Raw genomic sequence first — 26,127 nt, forward strand, 5'->3', positions numbered from 1 at the left:
TTACACTTTAACTCTGTGCATGTTAACTTGTGATCCTCCCCATCCAGATGATAGAAAGCAAAGCCAGTAAGTTCTTTATTTAATTGGTTTGTATCCACACACTGACCTCCAGGGCTCTGTTTATATAGCCTATCATGCAATATGCTCCACAGTTCTCTGCCTCTTTCAAAAGCATGTTTCTCCTGAGATTTGATATATGGCTTTCATGTTTAATCACTACATTAAACTCAATGCTCTGCTTCCTCCAGCATCAACTAACTTCCCTTCTTGGGAGGTGGGGAGAAGAGCACAGCTTCTTGCTACTTCTGAACATAAAAGGAAGTCTGTTTTACTCTATTAGTTAAATCACCAACTCCACACGATCCTAGGCAAGCAACATTTATTAGTACTTAAACTAGGAAATGGTGTTAAAATGGAAACCTTAAAACTCTTAGAAAGAAGGTATGCTGACTGTTCCCAATTGGCAAGGCCAAAAACCTTAGGTGATTGAGTTATAAATCAATGGGAAAGGCGTTTAATTAGTATCTAATTTAGCACATAGAGACCATAGCTAAATGGAAGCTAAAGTTTTAACCAAATTAATCTTTAGGAGACAACATTCCTGGGGTTCTCAGATTAGAATTAATTCAGTGCCTCTGCTCCTGGTTGAATGTCTTCTTAGCCACACAATTCACCATAAACAGAACTTTCAAAGTCTCTTCAACTGAAACTGAGCATGGAAGTGCCATGATCCTCCCCCACAATAATTTGAACGTCATACAAAGTCCTTAGATGAAAATCTGAAAAAAACAGACTCCTTTCAATAAGTCTTTCAAGAAAACCTAATTTTCAGATTTTAAAAATCACCTGAAATGTAAGTATGTTATTTAAAATATTTCAAGCCAAAAAAAAAAAAAAAAGGAACAAGTATGGCAAATCATTAATAGTAAAATTTACATGATACTTACGTGGGTATTCATTGTATTATACTTTTATGTACAGTTGAAATTTTTCATCATAAAATTTTCTTTGAAAAAATATGAGGAAAATTTTTATGAACTTGCTTTTGCAGGGAAAGAGTTGATACAATTTTGGTTTAAAAATTTAAATAAGTTTCTGGGCTGATCATTTATCATATCTTCAACAATTGAAATTTTTAATCATGTGCTGGCAATGAAAACTTTCCTTCTTTTTTTCTTGAATCTCACTCCACAGCCTGAAGCTCATTTTTACAAACTGCAAATGTTGTGTAGTATGCTATTCATAGCTATGTACTTTTCTTGAAAATAAAGTGTGTATATATACATATATATGTATACAACACACATACATATTTCGACTTTGAAATCCTTTCCTTTATGGCTAGTAATTGACCGTGGTATTTATTTTTTAAGGTTTTGTATTTTCTTAGTAAGATTGGCATCATCCTTCATTTAAAAATCTTACTTTGTCACAGCTATATACAACATTAAACAGAGCTGGTTTACTTTTTGTATTTGAGGAACAATAGAGAATCTGAACCTATTAGAGAAATACATTTAATTGTTCCAATATGCTATCTTATTTCTAACCAAAATTTGCATGATACGGAATGCCAAATAATACATTCCTAGCTTCCTTTGTCATGATTCGTTCATTCAATGGTAAGCTAAAAGAGCTTATAAGAAAAAATAATTACCTATTTCTTAATTTGAAACCATGTGATTTCTTTTCACAACATATTTAAATTCAAAATTTAAAAGATAAATAAACTTTTAATCAGTATTCCCCAAAAGACTTTTTCTCAGTACAGAACTTTGTAGTCTTGGAAGACATGTAGATGTTGTCCATGATAGACATTTTAAAAAATTAGAACTTGAAAAACAAAGAGTCATTGATAAAATATTTGGTCACAAAAGTGAAAGATGTGTGCCTGTACAGATGTTATAACTATTTTCAGGATAAATACTAACCTTCAGTACTGGAATTTAGCAACACACTTTAATTTGAATTTGAAAATTTATCATAAATTGTCTGATTTTGACAATAGCTGCCTAATATTTCAGTTTTATACACTATTTCCAGGTTTTACTTTTAAAATAAACCTAGTAGGCCTTTTCATTTTTAAAAGCTATATTCCAGATCTTGTATCCTAGAACCAGTATATGATTTCATGATTAAGTTAAACAGAACCAAATCAGATTATAATGAAGAGAGCTCTTAAAAAACGTGTTGATAGTTGGTAGAAATAAAGACATGTAATTTTATGTAAAAATTAATTATCCATATATGCTAGTAATCATGTTTTTATTTTATAGCACAGATTTTAACTATTTAAAAGTGGAAAAGACTTTTCACTGTACTTTAAGTCACCTGCTGTGAATGCATAGAAGAATCCAATAGTTGATGCAATACCATCCCACCTTTAGTCTCTGTATAGTCGATACTGCTAATGAAAAGTGTTTATCTTACATGATCCTGGGTACATGGAATTCAGAAGCCACAGAACATACAGAATAGACAGACTTCTGGGGTTATGGTTTTCAGATTACATGAATTTGTTAACTTAAATTTACAGACTTAATAGGTAAAGGGCCTTCATGAATTGGAGAAATTCATAATGCTAAACAATGAAAGAAAGGCAAAACTTATGAAGCAGAAAAACATATTAGCTCTTTAGCACCACTATCAAAAAAAATTTACAGCACTTGGTTCCTTTGTGAACATGATAAAGAAAACATCCTAAAGTTAAAATATAGTTGAACTCAAACTAGAATAATAATGTTATTTTTAAATTCAAGAAGTTATATATTTTTCTGCAAATTATTTTCTTCAGGAACTAAAATCTAACATGTATTTAAGTATTAACAATCCACCAAAGGGCATAAATTCCTTTGCACCCAGCAAGAGGCAATTTTTGTGCTTTAATGTGCATAAATCTCAGCAAGTAACATAAAAATATAATCACATGTGTGGATTATATTTTTACATTCATGCTTAATAAGAAAAAAGCAGCTAATGAGGCTAAAATGCCACTGTTTGTAAAAATGTAAATTCCTTAACAGATATCAAAATAGTGGCTTAAGGTACCCTTGGTTTTCTATCAACACCATAACAAAACATTTTTAAAAAACTGATAAGCTATAGACAAAGTTCTACTTCAATTGAATGAAATTCCTTAGAGTTTGGTGGATTAAATGCATCTATTATCTGCATTTGATGACAAATCACTTGCAAAGAATCTTCAAATTATTCAGGATGCTTTGTCCAATAGAAAAAAAAAACATACTATTTTAAGCTCACAGTACTTTTTAAATGCTTTTAAAATGAAATTCTGCAAGTATAAAACATTTAATGCTTATTGCAGAACTATGATGGATCCTCAAGTGAACATCTCGAGGTATGATTCAAAGCAGCCAATAGCTCTGCTTTGAGGGGGGGCTCATGTTTGGAAAAGAGACTGCTCAGTCTGTTTAAAATCAAAATGGTTCTTAATCTGATGAATCACTCCTCAGAGAGTAATGTAAATAAAATATACTTAGAATAACATTATCAATGTAAACATACCTGAACCGGAGTCAAATTTGGTTTCTGACCTGCAAAGCAAAAAAATGTTTTACAATATAAAAATTGTTTGCAAAAGAACAACAATTATTTTATGAGTTGGGGATATATAAAAATTATAAATTTTAGTATATTAGTCAAGAAGTAAAATAGCCTTCTAAAATGTAAACATATTTATATTAACCATTTTAAAAGTAGTCATTACCTTAGGTTCTCTAAATATAAACATATCATATATAGATAGATACATGCAGTATGAAAAAGATACTAACTTTTGAAGCTTGCTTTTGAGAGAGAGAGAATTATTCTCCTTAAAACTACCCAATCTTTACAGATTAACTTGCTTCAGTAATATAATAATGCAACGAAAATTTATAATAATGCTCTTTATTGTTAAAGATTTTTAATTATTCAGCACCAAGTAGTTTTTCACGAAGTTCTTAGCACACAGCAAATGAACCTGGTAACCCCATACATTTAATAAGAAGGAGAAAAAGTCTGAGCCCTTTGTGGGAACATTATGTTTCAGATATAGGTTAATACTGGTTGTAAATTCAAAAGCCTTTGAAGTTCTCAGTTTGGCTGTGGGAAAACTTCTGTTGGGTAATTACTTTCAAGATGCTGCTGATGTGCTGTCAAGCAGAATTAACCCTGTGACTAGGCCTATCTACACAAGCTACTATAAGACAGCATTGTCTATATCTAGCTCTCAACCCAATTAGTAGGCATGCTCCAGTCGGATTTATATCACACATTAACAATCAATAGTATATATGTTCACAGCTGCTGCAGCAAGATACAAGAAGCAACCAGCAGGAGTCCTGTAAGGGGATGTTACATGGACAGAGATTTTTTTTTCCTGAGGGAAATGCAGTTAACTAAGTGGGAAAGGAGATTCTTTGAAAGTATGCCAGGGTAGCAAAGCACTTTTGGAAGCAGTGGCTTTCTTTCCCTAAATTAGCTTCAAGAAGTCATCAAAAGTGCAAAGGTAGGATAAGCAAGCTTACTTGATCATAAACATCCATTTTATTAAGAGCTCCCCCAAAAGTTTCACCTCATGCATAGTAATTGTCACATACACATTCACGTGTGTGTGTGTGTCTGTGTGTGTATTGAACCACAGTTATGAGTAACCACCACTAAAATCCAGGTTTACAATTCCCCTAGCTCTGGCCCCACCACTGCCCTCATCTCAATCTTTATCCTTCATGTGCCTGCCTCCTATTTAAGGTGCAATTTTCCATTTTTACTTTTTGTCCTTACCCTGATTCTGGAAAGCCTTGCCTCGTGCCTTCCTCTGCATGTCTGCATCCTTGAGTGTCATTCCAGCAACACTCAGCACACCCTATCCAGCTCATTTCCTTCTCCATTTCCATCAGTAGACTGCCTTGGTAGAGCATTTGGTCTAGCAGTTAAGATGCTGGTTGGGATGCTCACATTCCATACAGGAATGTCTGGGTTTCAGTCCCAGTGCCTCTTCCAAATCTACCTTCCTGTGCCTCCTGGGAATCAGCAGGTAATGGCTCAAATGATTGGGTCTACACCTTGTTAAACTCTATAGCAACAGCATCTAAATACTGCCTGGTGCTGCTGCTCAAACAAATGCCTGTTATGGGATACTTCTGCATATACACTTGGCCTTCTTCCTTCTTACCTATAAAAAAGCCAAAGGTGTTCTTCCTTCTCTCTGTTTCCCTCTACCTCTGTCCTAGAATGCACTCTCTCATCTCCCCTACACTCTCATCAATCACCCCTTCTTTCTAGCATATCTTCAATATCTCATTGTCCATGGATTCCTGCTCTCTGGGACACATAACTGCTCCAGAATTTTTTAGACCCTTTTTTTTCAAGTCTGTGCCTTGCTTTGTTATCTCTCTTTCTTGTGGCTTCATAATCAGGTTTACTAAAAGGATAAATTACATCCTATGTTTTATATCTTCTTTTCCTGATCTCCCTACATACTCACTCCTTAAACCATTACATTGTGTCCTTGCTAAGGTTTATTGGCAAGTTCCTAGTGTTAAATACAAAAGCAGTGTTACAGTCTGCTATGGTTTGAAATGGTTGGTTGTTCCCTAAAAGGTTCATGTGCTGGATGCTTAGTCCATTTTACAATGATACTGAGAGGTGGTGGTGGGTCTAAGAGGCAAGGCCAAGTGGAAAGTGCTCAGACCAGGGAACACCAGCCTCCAGAAGGACTAATACAGTTCTCAAAGGACCAGGTCAGTTTCTACGACAGAAAACATTTATAAAAGAGAGAGCCTGGGCTCTCTCCAGTTTCTGGTTCCTCTCTCACCATGTGTCCCCTCTTCCACATACACTACTCACCATTCTCACACATACTCCCTATCTCTAGCCATGTGATGTGCTGCATTGCCTTGGGATTCTGCCAACAAGAAAGCTACCACCAGATGCACACTTTTGACCTTGGATCAGAACTACGAGCCATAATAAATCTCTTTTCTTTATAACTTAGCCCCATCCATTGTATTATTAGCTAAGAAAACACACTAAGACACAGGCCTTGCTAAACCAAACCTCTGACTTCATTAGACATGCCGACCACTTCTTTCCAGTCTGTCACTTCTCTTCCTCCTCCTGTGCCCAGAGTTTATCCTTCTTGCCTTTTGTTCTCCTCTTCCCACTCTCTACAGTCTTAATGTGTCTCAGAATCACCTCAGGAGCTTGGGAATACGTGGATTTCCAAGACTCTGATTCAGGGGGGCAGGAAAATCTAACCTCAACCCTCCTGTAAGGGTGGTGGGCTGGGAGCACCTGGGGACCAGAGGTTGACCTTAGACTGGACTGCCAGGAGCTAGATAGCTTTGGAATGCAATGCCCAGCTGGTGGGAGGTAGAAATTGGGCAACGAGTGAGTGAACAGTCTATGGCAGTCTATTCAATACCCAGGGAAGGACAGAAGGTGTTTAAATTATAGGTTCATCTTCCACTTTGACTATGACCTTGTCTAAATATGATCAGAGTCGGCAAACTCGGAAGGCTTCCATAGCCTTGGCAAGTCAGGACGGGAGCCTAGGGTGGTTACTGGCGCCATAAACTAGAGTGTCAATTTGTTGGGTCAACAACAGGAGTCACTGTGCACTTGCTCCTCATGTGGGATCTCGGTCCTTAATGTGCTATACATTGTGATTTAATGCTATAACTAGTACTCAAACAGTATGTTTCACTTTGTGTTTCTGTGTGGGTGCAAACTGTTGAAATCTTTACTTAATATATACTAAGTTGATCTTCTGTATATAAAGAGAATTGAAAATGAATCTTGATGTGAATGCAAGGGGAGAGGGAATGGGAAAGGGGAAGGTTGCAGGTGGGAGGGAAGTTATGGGGGCGGGGGGAAGCCACTGTAATCCATAAGCTGTACTTTGGAAATTTATATTCATTAAATAAAAGTTTAAAAAAAATAAATAAATTATAGGTTCATGGCATTGGAAGAGAAGGCTGAGGGAAATCTTCCCTTCCTTTATCTTTTTTGGACTGTGATTGCCATGATATTTCCTTGGGGTAAATTAACAGCCTTCTAGTAAAAGACAAAACTAGGGGCCGATGCTGTGGCATAGTGGGTAAAGCCACCACCTGGAGTGCTGGCATCCCATATGGGTGCCGGTTCGTGTCCCAGCTGTTCCACTTCCAATCCAGCTCTCTGCTATCGCCTGGGAAAGCAGTAGAAGATGGCCCAAGTTCTTGGGGCCCTGGACCCACGTGGGAGACCCGGAAGAGGCTCTAGGCTCCTAGCTCCCGATTAGCGTAGCTCCAGCCATTGCAGCCAATTCGGAGTGAACTAGAGGACGAAAGACCTCTCTCTCTTTCTCTCTCTCTCTCTCGCTGATTCTCCTCTGACTTTCAAATAAATGAATAAATCTTAAGAAAAAGAAAAAAACTAATTTGAAATGTACGGTATTCCCAGTTATTTTAATATTAATATTTGCATCACTGATTGAGCTGAGAACTCAATTCAGGTTTCCCATGTGGGTGGCAAGGACCCAATCATTTGAAACATTACCTGCTGCTTCCCAGGAGGCACAAGAAGGTAAGATTGGAAGAGGTGCTGGAATTAAATCCAGGCACTCCTAAATGGGATATGGGTATCCAACTAGCATCTTAACTGCTGGGCCAAATGCTCAGCCTGCATAATGTGAACTTGTCAAGGTAGGTTGGTGCATCCTTTTCTAACTTGTTGCTTTGGGTTTGTAACTTCTAAATATTAAGCCACATTGTATCTGTGTTCCCATTTGTCCTCTGGCCCTGGCTCTGCAAATGCCAGGGCCAAGCCTAATAAAAGATCATCACACACCTCCGCCTTGCGGCGCCGGCACACCGGGTTCTAGTCCCGGTCGGGGCACCGATCCTGTCCCGGTTGCCCCTCTTCCAGGCCAGCTCTCTGCTGTGGCCAGGGAGTGCAGTGGAGGATGGCCCAAGTGCTTGGGCCCTGCACCCCATGGGAGACCAGGATAAACACTTGGCTCCTGCCATCGGAACAGCGCGGTGCGCCGGCCGCAGCGTGCTACCGCGGTGGCCACTGGAGGGTGAACCAACGGCAAAGGAAGACCTTTCTCTCTGTCTCTGTCTCTATCTCTCTCACTGTCCACTCTGCCTGTCAAAAATTAAAAAAAAAAAAAAAAGATCATCACACAAACAATAAGTCTCTTTTTGGGTGAAGGACAAAAACATTGGCAAGCTTAGTGACCTGCAGACATGAAATCACACTGCTCTCCATGGTGTACCAAAGAGCCTCCATGTTTTGGTTCCTCTGCCACATCTCTAATGCACACTTTGTATCCTCCACTTCCACCAAATTGGACTACTTACTGCCATATTATTTCTCAAATATCAGAACTTACCTCAACCCCATCAGCATTCTGCCTGCCCCTCTAGCTTCCCAATCTGCTTGCTACCCTCTTGGTTAGGTGTAGGGCCTATCATAATACCCCCACTCTGTGTGGCACTGACACTAAGCTCAGTGAGATTGAGACTCGGGGTCTCATGCACCTTCATATTCCTAGTACTCAGCATAGCATACTTAGCACAGCACCTGACATTTAGTAGTTATTAAAATACATAGTATGAATTAATAAGTGAACAAATTACCTGCAATAGAAGGTCAAAACCAAGATGTACTGACCAACATTTATATAAAATTCTTATTTTTAAATATGAAAAATCTGTATCAGAAAACATTTGTCCCTCAAATCATTGCATCTTCTCCAAGGATAGTGGGTCAATATAAAAAATATACACAGAAAGTACAGAGAAAGCATCTTTATATCTATCAGTTATCTTAGGTGCCAGTTAAAAGAAAATTTTCAGAATTCTCAGACACAAAATTGAACATTCAAAAGCATATAGATAGTCTATTGATAATTAAAACATGATAACAGAAGTTAAAACTGTCAGCTTTTGAGGGAGGGAAAATTGGTCACACATTAGCTTATATTTCTATGAGATTTTACACACACACACAGAAATACAAAGTTATCTTTATCAAAGTATGGACTAAGCTCTCTATTCAAAAATCTCTATGAGAAAGGAAGTAAAATATGAATAGGGACAGATAAATAGCAAGTGTGAAAAAAGATACACATGTAATACATATTATACAAGAAAGTCAAAGAGGGATGTTCATTCATTCATTACAAACACAAATTTTATGTGCTTATTTTCAGTCATATGTAATGCTAGATGGTAGGGATACAAAGATACAGAAGATGCATAAATCTTAATTCGTTGACACAGCTACATATTTTACTCCTGTATGACGTTTTCAAGCCTAAATTTAAAACCACTCAATCAGTTCTTTTGGCAGTATCTGAAGATGAATATTTATAACCTGCTGCTGTTTCCCAACCTCTGGATTTTAGATGGCTGCCCTGGTAAAACTGTATTTTCCATCTTTCCTGTATGTATTTAGTTGTGACCATGTGACAAAGTTCTTGCCAAAAGGATGCAAGTAGAAGTGCTGTGCCTACTGTGTGGGTCACACCCTTAAGGGGAGGGATTGCACCCCTTCTCTTCTTTCTGTCTCCTTCCCACTGACCAAAGTATGGATGTGACTTAGATCATGAGAAAAACTGATATTAGCATGGTGAAGCAATAAGATAGATGGAGGTGGGAGGAAGTGAAGGGGAGGGAGGGAAGAAAGGGACATCATTATGTTCTCAAATTGTATCGACAAGTTACACTGAATCTGTTAAAAACTATTTAAAAATTCAAAGAAAAAAAATTTTAAAGTAAAATAGATGCAGCCTATGGAGTTGTCCTATCAACTCCAAACTGTTATCTTGTGTAAGCTAGTAAGTTTTGTTAGAGTAGTTCAGCCTGTACTCTGAAAGCAATATTGCCACATTTAACTAAAATTTCCAAAATTTTAAACTTGCAAATGTTTTCATGACTTTTAAACCAGAAAATGTACACAGTGGAATTCAAATATCATTAATACATTGTAAGTAATTAAAATATGTAATATGTGCATTCTTTTGATAGCACATATTAAAAAAATATGTAGTTTTAGCCTTTGGTTAGAGTTGTACATGCCTGGGAAAAGTTATAAAACTACTTTTTTTCTACTAACAGAATAACTTACTGTCTATGAAAAATAAAAGTTATATGCATAATGAAGTCAAAAGATATTTTTATTTTATTACCTCCCTTGGGGAACCCACAAAGTCTTAGAATGAATTGCTTTTTGCTTAATGTTTAATTGTATCACAAATTTTTAAATGGAAATTACATAAGTATGAATTATAGGTTAAAGAAATCAGTGTTCCAGATTTCAGACAATATGTAGAAAAGTGGGTGTACTATTTTTCCTGTTTTTAACTGATGTCAACTAAAGATTCTAGCTGGAGAAAATTAGTAGAGGGAAAGAGTAGGAATGACAGACTGATTTTTGCCTATAAAGCACATTGAATATGGAAACTCAATAGCAAGGATTTTCTAGGACAATCCAAGTCAGATAATCTGTTCTGTTGTCCCAGTAAAGCATGGACATTGTAATTCTTCAAGATCCAATTCATAAGTCTTAAGAATTTCTTCCTGCCCCTAGAAGTAACTCAAAGGCCTTCACCTGACCAGAAACCAGTGAACAGTTATGTGCCTTTTTAAAGTTAACATAAACACAGTATGCTTCCTATGCTTGGAAAACCTCTCCTCCCTCTCTCCACTCTGATTATATCTTAACCCCTTCATCTTCCTAACTTGTAAAACTTTTTCCACATGGGAGCTTGATCAATAATTCTTCGAATGAGAGTGACAAGACTAGGTTAAAACCCCCTTAAGTTTCACAGCATCAGTCACTGTTTTGCACTCATCCAAGTTATAATTCTACATTTGCTCATGCAGTTATCTGATTATTTGATCTCACTTGAAAGAGTCAAATAATAGTAACAGACACTACTACTTGTCTAATAGCCAGTGTATCTATCTCTCAATAACAAAGTTATTGAAGGGTGCTAGAAATATGCCCACCTAGGGATTAATCATGATTGGCCTTATCAATTTTTTTTGGTCAGTGACTGCTTCAAGGATAAGCACTTAACCAGGTTCTAAGCAATGAGAGGTAAGGAAGGGGAAAGCCTGCTGCTGATATTTCTGGGAAAGCTTTGCCTTCATTAAAGGAAAAGGGTGATTTAGGAAGAAAGCCCTTTTTTCTCTTTCTCTACTCTCTCCCTCAATCCTACATTCAAAATTACAATGTAAGGATATCCTACTTAGAAATACTATGGCAACCTTGAACCAACCTCTGAGGAAAAACCCAACCTAAGAATAATTGTGTGTTATTTAAAGAGTTCGACCAATAGTATTAAGTAGAACAAAAAAATGTAGGCATTTATTTTAACTGAAAAGTGATCCATATTAAATATAAGAGTGGGAATAAGAGAGGGAGGAGATGTACAGTTTAGCACATGCTCAATTGGACTTACCCCTAATGGTAGTTAGAAAAGTGCCAGGGAATTCCAATTCAATCCCATCAAGGTGGCAGGTACCAATGCCATCTCACTAGTCCAAGTGATCAATTGCTGTTCACAATTGATCATAATGATAGGATTAAGAGTCAAACGGATCACATAAACAAGACAGTTTCTGCTAATACTAACTGATATAATTAAAAAGGAAAGAACGATCCAACACGGGAAGTGGGATGCACAGCAGACTCACAGAATGGCAGATGTCCTAAACAGCACTCTGGCCTCAGAATCAGCCCTTAAGGCATTCGGATCTGGCTGAAGAACCCACGAGATTATCTTAGGCATGGAAAGCCAAGACACTCTGGCAAAAAAACAAAAACAAAAACAAAAACAAAAACAAAAAACCAACTAAATGAAAGATCTCTGTGAGTGAGATCCCAGTGGAAAGAATGGGCCATCAAAGAAGGAGGTGCAGGGGGGCTGGCGCCGTGGCTCAAAAGGCAAATCCTCCGCCTTGTGGCGCCGGCACACCGGGTTCTAGTTCCAGTCGGGGCACTGGATTCTGTCCCAGATGCCCCTCTTCCAGGCCAGCTCTCTGCTGTGGCCCAGGAGTGCAGTGGAGAATGGCCCAAGTGCTTGGGCCCTGCACCCGCTTGGGATACCAGGATAAGCACCTGGCTCCTGCTTCGGATCAGTACGGTGCGCCGGCTGCAGTGCGCCGGCCACAGAGGCCATTGGAGGGTGAACCAACGACAAAGGAAGACCTTTCTCTCTGTCTCTGTCTCTATCTCTCTCACTATCCACTCTGCCTGTCAAAAATTTAAAAAAAAATTTTTTTAAAAATAAAAGAAGGAGGTGTGGGGGCTTCCTCCAAGATGGAGGAATAGGGAGGGAGCACACTGATAGTCCAGGAAAAGACAGTTTAATAAAAGTGGAGATCCTGTAGTTTCAGGGAAGAGTTAGGGAAAAAACTGCAGAGGAAACTCTTCTGAAACTAGTGGGACACAGTGGACCTACGAGGAGGGCACAGGCGCCCATGACTCGGAACCCCAGCCACCGAGTCTACGCACCAGTGCTGGAAAGGGAGGTGAGGCGACACCTCAATAGCCTGAGACACTGGCAGGGAAACGGCAGGAAGAGCCTAGAGGGCACGAGGCTTGAAGGTCCATGGGAGAAAGTTCACCACACTAACTAGAGGAGAGAAATAAACAAATAAATAAAAGGGACCGGTAAGGACACGATTCTCTCTCTCCACTCACCTTACAAAGAAGAGCAAGACAAAGAGCAGGCGCCATTTTGGACATATGTAACAGCTGTGCCACCTCTAGGCTGTGCCCACCCTCAGCCAAGCAGAAAAACCTGACTCTGGTGGGGAGCAATAACAGCAGGTTAAGAGATAGTGAATATATGGAGCTATATATATAAAAAAAAAAAAACTGAGGGTGTGGGAGAGAACTCATGGAGTGCCTGAGACGCCACAAACTCGGCAACCTTGGCAACCCGGTGGGAGATTACAGGGGAATTTGAGCTTACACTGAGGACTGCACAGATTCTTTGTGCGGTCCTTGGGACAGAGCAGACGAATATTATACCCACACGGGCCAGAGCTCAGACACTGACAGCCTTCAATTCCACTCAGCTGTGCGGATTTACTTCCCTTCTGAATAAAAGAGAGAGACAGAGAGAGATGTACCATGCCTAACCTGGGTGTGTCACTTTTGGTACACTCTTAACCCTGAAGAACCGAACAGAGCTCTCTGGCCATACCCATCACAAGCCTCTAAAGATACATCAAAAGCAGACAGTCCACATAATCTAGAGTCATAGTATAATGAGAAAAACCACCACAGCGAGGAAAAAAAAAAGAAGAAACCAAAGAATATCTCCAAATGCCAAGTGCAGAAACCAAGGAAACAAGAACAAGGAAGACATTATGATGTCCCCAAATGAACAAGACACCCCAATTCAAGATTATGAAGATGATGAGATAGAAGAGATGCAAGATACTAGCAGAAAACTTCCCAGGTCTGGAAAAAGAAAGATACATCCAAGTACAGGAAGCACACGGAATTCCCAATAAACAGGACAAGAAGAGATCCTCACCACGACACGTTGTAATCACACTCACCACAGTGAAACATAAAAAGATTCTAAAATGGGCAAGAGAGAAATTTCAGATTACTCTCAGAGGATCTCCAATTAGACTCACAGCAGACTTCTCATCAGAAACCCTATAGACTAGGAGGGAATGGCGGGATATAGCCCAGGTATTAAGAGAAAAAAACTGCCAGCTCAGAATATTACATCCTACAAAGCTCTCATTTGTGAATGAAGGTGAAATAAAGACCTTTCATAGCAAGCAGAAATTGAAAGAATTGGTCACCACTCGTCCAGCCCTGCAAAAGATGCTTAAAGATGTGTTACACACAAAAACACAGAAACATGGCCATCAATACAAAAGAAGGTAAAGGAAGAAAAACTCCTAGTAAAAGATCACAGGAAGCTCAAAGCATATATATTAGAAATATCTTTGGAAAAATGGCAGGGCATAGTTACTACTTATCAATAGTCACATTGAACGTTAATGGCCAGTTAAAAGACACAGACTGGCTGAATGGATTAAGGAACAAAACCCATCTATTTGCTGCTTACAAGAAACACATCTTTCCAACAAAGATGCATGCAGACTGAAAGTGAAAGGTTGAAAAAAGATATCCCATGCCAACAGAAATGAAAAAAGAGCTGGCGTAGCCATCTTAATATCAGACAAAATAAACTTTAACACAAAAACTGTTAAGAGAGACAAAGAGGGGCACTATTTAATGATTAAGGGATCCATTCAACAGGAAGATGTAACTATTATAAATGTATATGCAACTAATTACAGGGCACCAGAATATTTAAAAGATATGTTAAGGGACTTAAAGGGATACTTAGATTCCAATACAATAGTACTGGGGGACTTCAATACTCCACTCTCAGGAATAGACAGATCAACCGGACAGAAGATCAACAAGGAAACAACAGATTTAATCAACACTATAGCCCAAATGGATCTAACAGATATCTACAGAACTTTCAATCCTACATTTAAAGAATTTACATTCTTCTCAGCAGCGCATGGAACCCTCTCTGGGATGGACCACATAATAGGCCATAAAGCAAGTCTCAGCAACTTCAAAAGAATCAAAATCATACCATGCATCTTCTCAGATTACAATGGAATGAAGCTGGAAATTAGCAACTCAGGAATCCCTAGAGCATATGCAAACACATGGAGACTGAACAACATGCTCCTGAATGAACACTGGGTCATAGAAGAAATCAAAAGAGAAATCAAAAACTTTATGGAAGTAAATGAGGATAACAACACAACATATCAGAACTTATGGGGGTCGGCGCCGTGGCTTAACAAGCTAATCCTCTGCCTTGCGGCGCCGGCACACTGGGTTCTAGTCCCGGTCGGGGCGCCAGATTCTATCCCAGTTGCCCCTCTTCCAGGCCAGCTCTCTGCTATGGCCTGGGAAGGCAGTGGAGGATGGCCCAAGTGCTTGGGCCCTGCACCCCATGGGAGACCAGGAGAAGCACCTGGCTCCTGCCTTTGGATCAGCGAGATGCGCCGGCCGCAGCGGCCATTGGAGGGTGAACCAACGGCAAAAAGGAAGACCTTTCTCTCTCTCTGACTATCCACTCTGCCTGTCAAAAAAAAAAAAAAAAAAAAAAACATGGGATACAGCAAAAGCAGTGTTAAGAGGAAAGTTTATAGCAATAAGTGCCTACATCAAGAAATTGGAAAGGCACCAAATAAATGAGCTTTAAATGCATCTCAGGATCTAGAAAAACTGAAGCAAACCAGACACAAAACTAGTAGGAGAAGAGAAATAATTAAAATCAGAGAAGAAATCAACTGGATGGAATAAAAAAAAAATTACAAAAGGTCACCAGAACAAAGAGCTGGTTTTTTGAAAAAACAAACAAAATTGACACACCATTGGCCCAACTAACTAAAAAAAGAAGAGAAAAGACCCAAATCAATAAAATCAGAGATGAAAATGGAAACGTAACAGACACCACAGAAATAAAAACAGTCATCAGAAGTTACTACAAAGAGTTGTATGCCAGCAAACGGAAATCTATCAGAAATGGATAGACTCCTGGACACATGCAACCTACCTAAACTGAACCATGAAGACATGCAAAACCTAAATAGACCCATAACTGAGACAGAAATTGAAACAGTAATAAAGGCCTTCACAACAAAGAGAAGCCCAGAACCCGATGGATTCACTGCTGAATTCTACCAGACATTTAAAGAACTAACTCCAATTCTGCTCAAACTGTTCAGGACAATCTAAATACTTATACATCTTATACTAAATTGATCTTCTGTATATAAAAATAATTGAAAATGAATTGTTTTGTTTTGTTTTGTTTTGTTTTTACGGGCAGAGTGGACAGTGAGAGAGAGAGACAGAAAGAAAGGTCTTCCTTCCGTTTGTTTACCTCCAATGGTGCTGCGGCAGGCACACTGCAGCCAGTGTACCACACTGATCCGAAGCCAGGAGCCAGGTGCTTCTCCTGGTCTCACATGAGAGTGCAGGGCGCAAGCACTTGGGCCATCCTCCCTTCCCGGGCCACAGCAGAGAGCTGGACTGGAAGAGGAGCAACCAGGACAGTATCCAGCGCCCCGACTGGTACTAGAACCCGGTGTGCCGGTGCCACAGGTGGACGATTAGCCTATTGAGCCATGGTGCTGGCCGAAAATGAATCTTGATGTGAATGGAAGGGAGAGGGAGTGCAAGATGGGAGGGTTGCAGGTGGCAGGGAAGTTACGGGGTGGGGGGGAAGCCACTGTAATTCATAAGCTGTACTTTGGAAAATTATATTGATTAAATAAAAGTTAAAAAAAGGTGACTCAAAAAAACTAAGAAAAAGTTAAATAAAAATATGTTTAGAAGCCTTGTGCTAGAGGGCGGAGCCAAGATGGCAGAACAGTGAAGGCACTCACTGATAGTCTGGGAAAAGATAGTTTAATAAAAGTGGAGTTACTGTAGTTTCAGGGAAAGGCTTGGGAACAAAAATTGCAGAGGAAACTCTTCTGGATCTTGTGGATGTGACATAGAGAACCTATGGGGAGAGCAAGGATGCCCACGGCTCAGGAGCCTAGTCACGGAGCCTATGTACCAGCGCTGGAAGGGGAGGTGAGGTCAGTAGCCTGAGACATTGGCAGGGAAATGGCAGAAAGAGCCTAGAGGGAACGAGGCTTGAAGCTCCGCTGGGGAAAGTTCACCAGGCTAACTAGAGGAGAGAAATAAATAAATAGCACCGGCACAGACAGGAGCCTCTCTCTCAGCGGTGCCCGCCATCAACCAAGCAGAAAAACCTAACTCTGGTGGGGAGAAATAACAGGAGGTTAGGACCTAGTGAAGGTATGGAGCTAATGAACTGAGACTGAAAATCTGAGGGTGGGGGAGAGAACTCACGGAGTACACAAACTCGGTAACCTTGGCAACCTGGTGGGAGACTACAGGGAAATTTGAGATCACACGGAGGACTGTATAGACCCTTTATGTGGTCGTGGGGCAGAGCAGACAAATATTATACCCACAGGGGCCAGATTTCATACATTGACTACCCTCAATTCTGCTCAGCTGTGTGGAATTACTTCCCTTCTGGGTTAAAGAAAGAGAGAGAGAGAGAGAGAGAGAGAGAGAGAGAAAACAAACTGGGTGAGTCACCTTTGGCACACCCTTAACCCTGAAGAAGCAAACAGAGCTCTCTGGCCACACCCATCACATGCCTCTAAGGATCCATCAAAAGCAGACAGTCCACTTAATCTAGAGTCATAGTATAATCAGAAAAAACACCACAGCGAAGAAACCAAAGAATATCCCCACAATGCCAAGCAACAAACGCAGAAAGCAAGTAAACAAGAGCAAGGAAGACACTATGATGCCCCCAATGAACAAGACACCCCAATTCAAGATTATGAAGATGATGAGATAGAAGAAATGCAAGAAGCGGATCTCAAGAAATTGGTAAGAACATTAAGAAGTTCTCAAAAACAAATTCTTGAACTACTGAAATCCTAACTGGACAGGATAGAAAATCTCTCTCATGAAAATGAAATATTAAGGAGGAATCAAAATGAAATGAAGCAACTAGTAGAATATGAAATTGTGATAGTGAAGAGAAATCATAATGAAATGAAGAACTCAATAGATCAAATGACAAACACATTAGAGAGCCTTAAAAACAGAATGAGTGAAGCAAAAAAGAGAATATTGGACTTAGAAAACAGAGAACAGGGGCTGGTGCTGCGGCTCACTAGGCTAATCCTCCACCTTGTGGCGCTGGTACACCGGGTTCTAGTCCCAGTCAGGGCGTTGGATTCTGTCCGGTTGCCCCTTTTCCAGGCCAGCTCTCTGCTGTGGCCAGGGAGTGCAGTGGAGGATGGCCCAAGTGCTTGGGCCCTGCACCCCATGGGAGACCAGGAGAAGCACCTGGCTCCTGTCATCGGATCAGTGCAGTGCGCCGGCCACAGCGCGCCAGCTGCAGCAGCCATTGGAGGGTGAACCAATGGCAAAGGAAGACCTTTCTCTCTGTCCTCTCTCTCTCACTGTCCACTCTGCCTGTGGAAGGAAGGAAGGAAGGAAGGGAGGGAGGGAGGAAGGAAGGAAGGAAGGAAGGAAGGAAGAAAGAAAGAAAGAAAACAGAACACAGGAAAGTATATAGTCAAACCAAAGAAAAAAAGAGGAAATTAGAAATCTAAAAAGGGCCATCCCAACAAAGAAAAGCCCAGGACTGGATGGATTCCCTGCTGAAATCTACCAGACATTTAAAGAAGAACTAACTCCAATTCTCCTCAAACTATTCAGAACAATTGAAAGAGAGGGAATCCTCCCAAATTCTTTCTATAAAGCCAGCATCACCTTAATTCCTAAACCTGAGAAAGATGCAACATTGAAAGAGAATTATAGACCAACTTCCCTGATGAACATAGACACAAAAATCCTCAATAGAATTCTGGCCAACAGAATGCAACAACACATCCAAAAGAGCATCCACCCAGACCAAGTGGGATTTATCCCTGGTATGCAGGGATGGTTCAACGTTCACAAAACAATCAACGTGATACACCACATTAACAAACGGCAGAAGAAAAACTATATGATTATCTCAATAGATGCAGAGAAAGCATTTGATGAAATACAATACCCTTTCATGATGAAAACTCTAAGCAACTGGGTATAGAAGGAACATTCCTCAACACAATCAAAGCAATTTATGAAAAACCAACAGCCAGCATCCTACTGAAATGGGAAAAGTTGGAAGCATTTCCACTGAGATCTGGTACCAGACAGGGATGCCCACTCTCACCATTGCTATTCAATATAGTACTGGAAGTTTTAGCCAGAGCCATTAGGCAAGAAAAAGAAATTAAAGGGATACAAATTGGGAAGGAAGAACTATCCCTCTTTGCAGATGATATGATTCTTTATAGAGGGGATCCAAAGAACTCTATTAAGAGACTATTGGAACTCATAGAAGAGTTTGGCAAAGTAGCAGGATATAAAAACAATGCATTAAAATCAACAGCCTTTGTAAACACAGGCAATGCCACGGCTGAGAAAGAACTGCTAAGATCAATCCCATTCACAATAACTACAAAAACAATCAAATACCTTGGAATAAACTTAACCAAGGACGTTAAATATATCTACAATGAGAATTACAAAACCTTAAAGAAAGAAATAGAAGATACCAAAAATGGAAAAATCTTCCATGCTCATGGTTTGGAAGAATCAATATCATCAAAATGTCCATTCTCTCAAAAGCAATTTATAGATTCAATGCAATACCAATGAAAATACCAAAGACATTCTTTTCGGATCTGGAAAAAATGATGCTGAAATTCATATGGAGCCTCAGGAGACCTTGAATAGCTAAAGCAATCTTGTACAACAAAAACAAAGCCGGATTTCAGGACATAGTACAGGGTAGTTATAATCAAAACAGCATGGTACTGGTACAGAAGTTGATGGATAGACCAATGGAACAGAAAGGAAACACCAGAAATCAATCCAAACATCTACAGCCAACTTACATTTGATCAAGGATCTAAAACCAATTCCTTGAGCAAGGACAGTCTATTCAACAAATGGTGCTAGGAAAACTGGATTTCCACACGCAGAAGCATGAAGCAAGACCCCTACCTTACACCTTACACAAAAATTCACTCAACATGGATTAAAGATCTACATCTATGACCTGACACCATCAAATTATTAGAGAACATTGGAGAAACCCTGCAAGATATTGGCACCGGCAAAGACTTCTTGGAAAAGACCCTGGAGGCACAGGCAGTCAAAGCCAAAATTAACAACTGAGATTACATCAAATTGAGAAGTTTCTGTACTGCAAAAAACAAAAAAAACAAAACAAAAAAAAAAAACAGTCAGGAAAGTGAAGCGGCAACCGATAAAATGGGAAAAAATATTTGTAATTCATGTAACTGATAAAGGTTTAATAACTAGAATCTACAAAGAAACTCCACAACAACAAAACAAACAACCCACTTAAGAGATGGACCAAGGACCTCAAGAGACATTTTTCAAAAGAGGAAATCCAAATGGCCTACAGACACATGAGAAAATGTTCAGGATCACTAGCAATCAGGGAAATGCAAATCAAAACCACAATGAGGTTTCACCTCACCCCAGTTAGAATGGCTTACATACAGAAATCAAGTGACAACAGATGCTGTCGAGGGTGTGGGGAAAAGGGAAACTAACCCACTTTTGGTGGGAATGTAAACTGGTAAAGCCATTATGGAAGTCAGTTTGGAGATTCCTCAGAAACCTGAATATAACCCTACCATACAACCCAGCCATCCCATTCCTTGGAATTTACCCAAAAGAAATTAAATAGGCAGGTCAGCACTGTGGCTCACTTGGCTAACCCTCCGCCTGCTGCGCCAGCACCTCGGGTTCTAGTCCCAGTTGGGGCGCCGGATTCTGTCCCGGTTGCCCCTCTTCCAGTCCAGCTCTCTGCTGTGGCCTGGGAGTACAGGAGGATGGCCCAAGTCCTTGGACCCTGCACCCACATGGGAGACCAGGAGGAAATACCTGGATCCTGGCTTCTGATCAGTTCAGCTCGCCGGCCGCAGCAGCCACTGGGGAGTGAACCAACAGAAAAAGGAAGATCTTTCTCTCTGTCTCTCTCTCTCTCTCACTAACTCTGCTTGTCAAAAAAAAGATAAAGAAATTAAATAGGCAAAGAAAAGAGCTGTCTGCACCTCAGTGTTTATTGCAGCTCTATTCACGATAGCTAAGACATGGAATCAACCTAAATGCCCATAACAGAAGACTGGATAAAGAAATTATGGGATATGTACTCTACAAAATACTATACAGCAGTAAAAAAACAATGAAATCCGGTCATTTGCAACAAAATGGAGGAATCTGGAACACATCATGCTGAGTGAAATAAGCCAGTCCCAAAGGGACAAGTATCATATGTTCTCCCAGATCGGTGACAACTAACCGAGCACGAGAAAGGAAACCTGTTGAAGTGAAATGGACACTATGAGAAATGGTGACTTGATCAGTCCTTGCCCTGACTGTTGATGTACAACTTAATACTTCATCCCTTTAATATTTTTTTTGTTCTACTTAACACTGTTGGTTGAACTCTGTAATTAACACACAATTATTCTTAAGTGTTGAAACTTAACTGAAAAGTGATCCCTGTTAAATATAAGAGTGGGAATAAGAGAGGGAAGAGATGTACAATTTGGGACATGCTCAATCGGTCTTGCCCCAAATGGTAGAGTTAGAAACGTGCCAGGGGATTAAAAAAAAAATGACCTAAATGAAAGATCTCTGTGAGTGAGATCCCAGTGGAAAGAACAGGCCATCAAAGAAGGAAGTACCTTTCTCTGAAGGGAGGAGAGAACTTCCACTTTGACTATGGCCTTGTCTAAATAACATCAGCGTTTGTGAACTCAAGAGGCTTCCATAGCCTTAGCAGTTCATGACAAGAGCCTCAGGTGATTACTGACATCATAAATAAGAGTGTAAATTGTTAAATCTACAAACAGAGTCACCGTGCACCTACTCCCCATGTAGGATCTCTGTCCTTAATGTGTTGTACTGTGTGAATTAATGGTAAAAGTACTACTCAAACAGCATTTTATACTTTGTGTATCTGTGTGGGTGCAAACTGTTGAAACCTTTACCTAGTATATACTAATTTGATCTTCTGCATATAAAGATAATTGAAAATGAATCTTGATGAAGAATGGGATGGGAGAGGGAGTGGGAGACGGGATGGCTGTGAGTGGGAGGGAAGTTATGGGGGGAAAAGCCACTATAATCCAAAATTTGTACTTTGGAAATTTATATTTATTAAATAAAAGTTGAAATAAAAGAACAAATTCTAGTTGAAATTATTTAAATTTTCATCCTGCACTATGAAGAATGAATGACAGTGGGACAAAAGTCAAAGCAGAGAGCCTATCCAGCATATAGTTCTTGGTTTCTAATACCATTCTCTTAAAAACAAACAAAAAATAAAAACAAAAGACTCCTTGGATAAATAGCTGATTGTAAAACTGCAGCAAGTAATACACAACAGAAAGACCAGTAAGAACACTGAAAGCTGCAAGGTTCCACAAAGAACCTCAGATCAGTATATTTTTCTCTCTCTTTTTTTTTAATCTTAGAGATACTAAAAGCCTACTTTATAATAAAGCATATAATTGTCTCAGAAAGAGGTGGTTTTTACCTAATTTGGGGACAAAAAAAAAGTACTAAATCACTGGTTTTCTAGATCCAAACTAGTGATTCTAGAAATGTGTGATTATCCAAATTACATCAAATGTTTGAAAAGCACAGAAGTGGCCAGTGCCATGGTGTAGCAGGTAAAGCCGCCACCTGCAGTACCAGCATCCTATGTGGGCACCTGTTGGAGACCCAGCTGCTTCACTTCCGATCCAGCTCTCTGCTGTGGCCTGGGAAAGCAGTTGAAGATGGCCCAAATCTTTGGGCCCCTGCACCTGTGTGAGAGACCTGGAAGAAGCTTGTGGCTCCTGGATTCAGATCCACGCAGCTCCTGCAGTTGTGGCCATCTGGGTAGTGAACCAGTGGATGGAAGACCTCTCTCTCTCTCTCTCTCTGTGTAACTACTCTGCCTTTCAAATAAAATAAATAAATCTTTTTAAAAAAAGCACAGAATGTAAAATTTGAAAATCTATACTTTTACGTTCTCCAGATAATCCTGAGCAACACCAACCCAGATGGTATCTCTTGAAAGCAGAGAAAAACCTCTCATACTGAAAATAACAAAGTATCTAATTATTCCAATTTGTTATTATTAATTTCCAAAAATAACTTTTTGCATAATAAGGAAGTAAAATATTTTCCCTCCATCATACAAACTTCCACACTGAAGTTTTTACGCATCATTGTTATAAAGTTATCTTTGTGGAAAACACTGAACTAAACATCAAACAAATAAAATATGCCAGAAGAAGACCAGTGCCAGGGCAAAAAATAATACATATACTACTTTCTTGGTAAACTTCTTAAAACTACTGTTTCATTTTACAGCTATGCTGAGCACATGAATCAAATTATAAAACCTTAGATTCCATAAATTACTCATACTGTGCCAACAAACCACCTAAAAAAGTTCATCACCAAAAAGATGAATTTCATGTGGTCAGTAAAATTACAGTGCTTTAAACCTCCAAGCAAGACTAATATGAAAGACAAAGATTCAATACCAAGAAGTCTCCTGTCAAATCTGGAAACCATGAAAAGAAGTTCACTGGAAGGCCTGAAACATTTATTAAGTCATAGTCAGTCAAGAGCATTTATGGAGTGCTCACTATGTGCAAAGCACTCTATTTGAAAGAAGAAGTCTTGTTTAAAGTAGCCATAATTCAGCCCATAAAGTCCTTTATAGTTCAAGATCAACAGTCTGAACCTCAATCTAGAGCAAATGGGTAGCCTTGGTTCATACTCAAGGATGCAGGTGTAATTGGTCAGTCAGTGCTACTCGGTTTCTTAAATTGAATGAGTCTTTGCAGTCTCTGTAAATTCTGCCTTCTGGGTGGTCTTCAGAGCAATCTCAAAGAGGGCACACCACACAGGTACCCTAGTTAATTTATGCTGATGTAGACTATGAGTCATGCGACTGCCATTAACACTATATACTTAAGTGAGTACACAGAAGTAAAACGTGCAAATCTCCAGCAGCAGAAAGCCAACATTCCTTACAGCAGAAAAATTACAACTAGAATAACCATTGAAAAACAAACCAAGACATGAATTAACAAGTGTGGGTCTGTCCAAGTACAGTGCAAGATAATAAAGATAAAATATAAATAGCAGAAGGAGCCATGGACTACAGTCAGCTAATTCATTATCATGAAATATGGGATTGATAAATCAATTAGAGTTATTTAGTTTGATGTTAATTGACTCTCCTCTTCTTTGTCTACTCACTGGTGGCAGTACAAAGCAGTAAAATGGTCAAATAGCATTAACAAGTGCAACACTGCAACTATGTACTCAACTCTTACTCTGTGGCAAGCATCCTGGACAGGACACAAGCAAAGAAACTAGGTAATCCAAAAACTGGAATATTGAAAACTAATCTTGTAGAAGAAAAATTGTTAGTTTTTTTCCTATTATCTCCCAGAAGGAGAAAATAAAACCTTCCTTTTCTAGTTTATTCTACCTGTTATTTAAATCTTTCTCCTAATTTTCTAGCACCTTAAATACATCTTGCCTTATACTCTTCTTCAACTTATCAAAAAAAATAAAACAACATTTTTTTCCTTGAGTCTGTTTTTCTTCCTTCACTGTTCTTGCCTTAACTGTAATGACTTAACTACAATGGACTGTATTTTCTGATATGATTCCAATTTTAAATATTTTACCACATCATCTCCAGTTCAGCTTGTGGTTTGCAAACATGAGATAATATCCTAACATCTTTGCAACAGTATTTTCACTACTACTTATACTTCCATCAAGTTGGAATACAGTGCCAAGCCAAACGACTGGTTCTTATTCTCCTGAGTCTCTGCATCATGTCATAGCCTTGCTCGGCCCTGCCATGGTATCTATACATCTCACTTGTCTAGAATCACTCTTCTTCCAACACTTCCCCTTAGCAAATTACTACTGGTTAGCATTGTACTAAAATGAGTGTCATCTCAGCCTACTTTAGCACTTCCCAGTGCATGTTATAAGCAACACTGGCCTCACAATATGTTCTTCAATTAATAAAAGAGTCTGTGTCAAAATTTTTTGCAAATGCTACATACTAGTATATCCTAGAACACTGATACACCTGACATTTTAGGTATCTTAAATTTTAAATCCTCAGATCCATCTAAGCTTCCAAAAGAATTCATGATCTTTCTTCCTAGGCCAACTTTTAAACATTAATCTTCAGTAATAGCTTTTTCACCAATTTCACGGATAGTTGATAAAGCTTTTCAGTGCTGCCTGCTATTTGCAGTGTTTGTTAGATGGTTATTGACATCACCCTAAGGCTGATCTTATTTAAGCCTCAAATAGACTCATGGCAATGAAGTATAAGAATTCTGAGAGAGCTTAAACACATACGCATACACACACACACACACACTCCTGGGGAGATGGGCTGGGATGTGAAGACTGATTCCGGGCTTCACTACAATCTTGCCAAATCAGAACTTTGTGGGGCTAAGTTTAGAATCTATGGTTCTAATGGATGACTAGATTTGCAAACTATTGAAGCAGACCATGATGGTTCCATAATCTTTCTCTTTGGGCTAAGCATTTTCAATTTTCTTCCATCATCTCTTCAAAGTGACATGATTTAGAATCTTTGAACCATTGGTTGCTTTTCTCTGAATATGGTCCATTATGCCCATAAACCTTTTAAAATGAAGGTCTTGTAGTGAGCAACAGAATGCTCTGGATACAAGCTGGGCAATTGGTAAGAAATTGGTTTTACTAACTATCTATTTTCTCCTGGGTTTCCCTATATCTGACTTTGTCTTGAAAAACAAAATTATTCTTCTGTCCATACTTCCCTGTAGCAAATTACTACTGGTTGGCATCAACACCAAACTGCAACAACCTCCAGAATATGAACCCTTCAGCAAACACAAAACTTTCTGGAATTTTAAAGCAGAATTTAAAAAAAGATCTCTGGTCTCTATTTTAAATGAGTGGCATGCCTCCCTTTTGCTGATGAACTTAGTTTTGATAGTTGCTATTTATTCTGTATCAGTCCTCACACCGTTTTACTATCAATGCTTCTGATTTACAGTGTTTTTTTTTTTTTACATTTACAAAACATTTCAGCATTATTTACTTGATCCTCTCAGAAGTCTCATGACTTTATATCATCTTCTTTTTACAAATCAGGAAATTAAGGCTCATAGAGGTTAAGCAGTTTATCCAAAGTCACACACAGCAAAGTAGGGAAAGTTGTGACTTTAACCTCGCATGTATTACACTTTAATCATAGCTTTCTCCACTTTAAAATCCAAATAGAGTTACTTGGCCATCATCAGAAAATTAGCACCAATGAACACTACAGCATGATAGCTACCAGATGGTGAATTACTCAGCAAAAAGAATAATCAGCCAGAATACAGGGGAGCATTATAGCACGGT

General features: G+C 39.2%; 1 protein-coding gene across 1 annotated transcript in view; it reads right to left on the reverse strand.

Moving 5' to 3' along the window:
• MSRB3 (methionine sulfoxide reductase B3) overlaps positions 1–26,127 on the reverse strand; it is a 208,780-nt gene that overhangs the window by 94,123 nt on the left and 88,530 nt on the right. Inside the window, exon 5 of the mRNA XM_062203292.1 lies at positions 3,526–3,554. Coding sequence (XP_062059276.1) covers positions 3,526–3,554 — 29 coding nt within the window. The remainder of the gene's footprint in view (positions 1–3,525; positions 3,555–26,127) is intronic.

Source organism: Lepus europaeus, chromosome 10 (assembly GCF_033115175.1).
Source record: "Lepus europaeus isolate LE1 chromosome 10, mLepTim1.pri, whole genome shotgun sequence".
Taxonomy (NCBI): Eukaryota; Metazoa; Chordata; class Mammalia; order Lagomorpha; family Leporidae; genus Lepus; species Lepus europaeus.